The following is a 5,194-nucleotide window of genomic DNA, read 5'->3' as shown; positions in this document are numbered from 1 at the left end:
TTTAGCAAAAATAATCAATATAGGTTTTATGTATATATAATTAATTATATAAAATTAATTACGAATTTTTTGGGTGGGAAATTTATTTACTTAAATTAATTAATCTTAAATCTATCAACACGTTTTAGCGGAAAAATTATTACAGAAATAATTAAATGTGAATAATTAGAGTCTTTGTCATTTTTATTTTGTAATTCAAATTCAAATTTCGATATTTGAATAAATAATAAATTGTATAGCACACACACTTATATTGAATTTATTTTTAGAAAAAAAAGGATTAGTGGAAACAAATTTTATTCTATTATTATATATGTATAGTGTCTTTATTATTTATATAACTTACCCTCGGTCGAGGAATGGCTTTTAGAGGCTTCTTATTGCCCATTTTCTTCATGGCGTTATAATATTTCTTCTGATCTTCTGTCATGAACATCTCGAGGGATCCGCCAGCTTTCTTCTTTTGCTCGTTAAAATTGTCGATGATCACTCCGATAAACAGATTGAGGGTAAAAAACGATCCAAATATAATGAAAAACACGAAGTAGAGATACATGTAAATGTTCGTTTCGCGAATCGGTTGCTTATCGATCTGTAAACGATTGAGTGATGTGTTACAACATATATATCGATAAAAAAAGTAAAAATTGTGAGATTATACTCACCTCTCTAGAGTCGATCGCATCGTTCATAATTTGAATCCATCCTTTAAAAGTCGCCACTTGGAATAGGCACAGATACGCTTTCCCGACGTGATCGAAATTCATCGGCGAATTTTCCCACGTATAATTCTCGGTGTTGCAAGCGTTACGATCCGGTATTATCTCGTAGCTGAGCGTCGTCTTGTTCGCGTCGACACACTGCAACGAAAGTGAAATTGTACAGCATGACATTTTTACTTTTTGAATTAAATTCTATAATAAATTTAAAAAGAAAAGTCTCTTAAAAATAAGTTACGAGAATTATTTAGTTTTAAATGCGTCTAAAGAATATCAAGTTGATAAGTGAAATGTTCAAAATATCCTCAGAAAAAAAATTTTAATTTTATTGTTATATATTTTTTATTAGTATATTATATTATATTATAGTTTTTATATTAGTTGTATGTGAAACAGAATTCCTTGTGAAACAAAAGAATGTAAAAATAACGAATTTTAAGACTTTTGGGCATCTGGGCAATACTTTTTATTTCCCTTTTTCAGAAAAGTTTTTAAGAAAACTATGCTTGAGATATCCCCCCCCCCCCATTTATCCCCTTAAAAATTAAAGAATATTTGTCTTTCTTCTGAAAATCGATTATCGATTTCTATTCGCATATAATAATAAAAATATATTCACCTTATAATATTTGCCAGCAAACAGCTGCACCCCCATGATAGCGAATATAAGCCAGAAAATAAGGCATACCAGCAATACGTTGAAGATGGATGGAATGGCTTGGACCAAAGCATTAACGACTACCTATGAGAGACGAAATTCGATTAGACGCGATATCAGACTCGTGACATTTCGCTAAGAATTTCTGCATCTATGCTCTTATTTATATGCGATTGTGTCACGCGCTATATGCTTAATGTGCTCGTGTTAAGACTAAAATCGCGAAAAATTTATTTATCCCATAAAAAAATTAATCTGATACAACTATCCTATATTTTAAGTAAAGAAAAATGATATATATTTCTTTTTTAATTTATGATCGTTAAAAACATTAATAATGAATTTTTTAAATGAATTTGAAATAAAATGTTATTCTAATAATACTTGAATGAATAATCTGATTAATTTATTATAAATAATAATTTTCTTTATAAAATAATATTCGCTCGAAATTTAATATTATTACAAAATAGAATAAAAATTTAATTGTGAATAAAATATTTATTTGCGTTCCTCTGTGCAGTAACTTAATTCTGTGCGTGATATTTTAGCTTTACAGGCACTTTCAAGTAGCCCTAATTAATCGAAATATACGATTATAAGCAAATGTCTACCAAATAAATTAGTATTTGAGTAATACTTTCCGAATCTTGATTTACATACACACCAAAAGATCTATTTTTATTATGCAGGTAGAAAAACAACATTTATTATTAAATCCTTATTTCTTATTTTAATAATCATTATACGAGCAGTTAATTTAGATGTAATTTCATTAGTGTGTATGTAAATTGTAATTTAAGTGGGATGTTAACTACAATTAATATAATTGATTAAATATAATATGTAACTGTGACTTTGATTGATCAGTGATGATAACGCGCGTGTAAATTTATATCTACAAGTTCCATACTTGGGTGTACTAAAGAAAGAAAGCCACAGGCAAGATCAACATGTAAAGCAAGCGCAAATTACAGCACGAACGAAAAGCTGACGAAAGCAAGCAAGCATTCGATCTTCATGTCTACTAAGCAATCCAGTTGCAAATACTACGTCTAAGCAATTTATATACAGAATATCCCACAAAAATATACACGAATAACGCGGGCTCACTTGGGCATAATTTATTGGGTGTTTCCCTAAATTATGTCGAATATTTAATTAAGCAGCTTTTTTTAAACATCGAACATTAATAAGCAAGCCAAATTATGCAGCTTATATATTATTCGATAAAAGACCTTATCTTTTTAATTTCACTTAAGGAATAATTATTATTACGAGAAGTGGGCAATCTGTCCATAATCGCTAAATGTCTTAGATAAATAATTTCCCTTAGATATCTAGCCTCTTTTTCAAAAAATTTAGTATTTTTCCTCCTCTCTTAGGACATTCAGTATATAATATTTGAAAAAGAAGAGCAAATTAGAATTCTATAGAACTTACGCGATCCATATGATTAATATGTTTCCCAGAATTACTTGCATTTGTTTATCAAAAAGTTTCTCTTTTCAATTTATGCACGAATTAAAGTTTCCTGGGAAACATATAAATCCTGTAAATTCGGAAACAATCGCATCCTGCTACCTTCGTGGTCTCGTGCAAAAGCAAAACTCAAGAAATAAAATATTGAGTGCTCCGAGGAGCGATTTGCAGCGATCTACTGTAAAATAGAAGAAGTGTCAGGGCGTGGGCATGACAGTAATTACTACAACCCAGTGTCTCAGCGACCTTGTGTTGCGAGTATGTGATATAAGTATGAGTATTTGCGAGGAGATTCGTCACGATTATCATAAAAGGCGAGCCTTCACTACACGTTATGAGAGATGAATAAAGTATCCCTTTGTATACTCATATCGCACATTCGACTGCAAACGTTACTGATTAAAAATATTACTGACCGAAATAATACTTGTAATAATACTTGATATATCGAATAAATATATTTCAAAATTCGATTATATTTAATCCTAAATGCGATATGAATAGAAATTTAATATGGCTAAATTTTGTGTGTATGTGTGTATGTCCAGAGTTTTCAGAGTGTAACGTTGTCACACGCACTATTATCAGGCTTGTGATATACAAAGTCAGATATACGTGATGTTCCATTTTGATCTTCACGTTTAAATGTACTGTTGTAAATATTTTTACGTATAGACATTTTCACACGAAGATGGGATGGTACGACTCGTGTATCAATGACAATGTAAAGATGAAAGCGCGTGTTTCTATGTTCTATTTGCGTGTTTTTCGATTAGTGTAGTGTTGATCGGTTGTGAACGACGAATCATCTACGCGCTGCTTCACGCATTCGCATTTCTAAGCTCTGCCGTGCATTCGCGACTGCCTCTATTTTAGCATGTTCCCGTGCAACAGGAAGAAAATGTAATATTGTGTTTTAGTCGATTCCAGATCGATGATCTTGTAGTTTTTCAAGAGTCGGTATCACCGAATGTCACAGATATTACATATTTTTAAACTATAATAAAAATTTATATGAAATTATTTTTATATAATTTTACGAAGATAATCTCTTGATAATATCTTGATAAAGAATGTCATTATATGTTTGCATTTGCATTATATATAAATGATTCATGAAAGTATCCATTCTATTTACCTTATATACGTTCAAAAAATATTAGAAAATGAAATTACACACATATTTGAAGAATAAGGTATTCAGTGCGCAATTTTTTTACTTGCAATCTACATTAAAATAATTGACAACGATGCAGGCTCTTGATAAACGTAATTTCGAATTTTATGGAAGAAAAGGAAACAATGATGATTTTTGAATCCATATAATCTGAGAATTATTATTCCTGGTGCGAGAATTTAATCAGATAATGTATAAGTATTAATATGTGAGAGACAGGAAATGATGGTACTATAATTTAATAATTTATAAACGATAGATAAAAATCAATTCGTAGTAGCAAGAGTTTGATGAATTAAGAGCTAAGATAACACATCATGAGAAAAAAATTACATAGATTTAATTAATAAACTTTTTTTTGTATCTGTCAAGAATATGTTATAAAATTTTCCCTTTGTAATCTCGAAATGTGTAACACATTTTTATATTTTAGCTAAAAATTTTACAAAAAAATCAAATAGTTATTTCAAAACTTGTGTATCAATCTTAAATTTTGTGATGAGTTCTTATTTAAAAAAAATTTATCTATTCCATTATATAGGTTTAATAACTTTTCTATAATGCAACAGTTTACTTTATACTTGAAATAAATCAAGCTCAAGTAAAATTCGTTTACGATGATTAAGTAAATATTCATAAAAGAATGTTCTTCCTGACGTTGTTCCCCTCGATGGTAAATATCGTTGATGGGGATTAAGAAACATTATTATACTCCCCGGTATTGAAAGGATTAAACAAGGGGGATCGACTCTGCCGTTTTCTCCACGGCAGACGTAGAGCAAGCGACAAGGTCTGCTGAGACGGTGGGCTACATACCCGCATCCCCTGCATTCTAGACATCGCCCTGAGCGGCCTTAGGGCCCTTAGGGTCCGCATTGTTTTGAAGGCTTGAATCCCGCCAGCGCCACAGAGCGACGCTACGAAGTTAATGAGCGATACCTGCGAGCGAGAAACGAGAGCGAATCACAGCGAGAGGTAGACAGACGTGTGAGGGATAGACTTGATCAATTCCGACGATTCATGGATATTGGGATAAGGCCAGGATGAAGAGAAAGAGGGGAAGGGAGGAAGTCAAAAGACGAAATCGACGTATTACTGCGTATTCCTTCGACTCCACGACGAATTAAGACATTTGGATATCTGTACAAAGACGAAATT

The 5,194-nt window shown here is 31.4% G+C and overlaps 1 protein-coding gene across 7 annotated transcripts in view; it reads right to left on the bottom strand.

Moving 5' to 3' along the window:
• The window catches only part of LOC108685116 (sodium channel protein para), a 43,035-nt gene that overhangs the window by 7,969 nt on the left and 29,872 nt on the right, over positions 1 to 5,194 (bottom strand). For 4 of the 7 annotated variants that reach the window (XM_018189772.1, XM_018189780.1, XM_018189796.1 and 1 more), the window contains 4 exons: positions 4,853 to 4,975; positions 1,339 to 1,461; positions 666 to 860; positions 347 to 592 (listed from right to left, as the gene is read on the bottom strand). In XM_018189772.1, the coding sequence (XP_018045261.1) occupies positions 347 to 592; positions 666 to 860; positions 1,339 to 1,461; positions 4,853 to 4,975 (687 nt within the window). The remainder of the gene's footprint in view (positions 1 to 346; positions 593 to 665; positions 861 to 1,338; positions 1,462 to 4,852; positions 4,976 to 5,194) is intronic. The other 3 variants (XM_018189788.1, XM_018189804.1, XM_018189820.1) reach the window with 1 other exon arrangement.

This window comes from Atta colombica, unplaced genomic scaffold (assembly GCF_001594045.1).
Source record: "Atta colombica isolate Treedump-2 unplaced genomic scaffold, Acol1.0 scaffold100, whole genome shotgun sequence".
Taxonomy (NCBI): Eukaryota; Metazoa; Arthropoda; class Insecta; order Hymenoptera; family Formicidae; genus Atta; species Atta colombica.
This window is presented reverse-complemented; position numbering and strand designations above follow the sequence as displayed.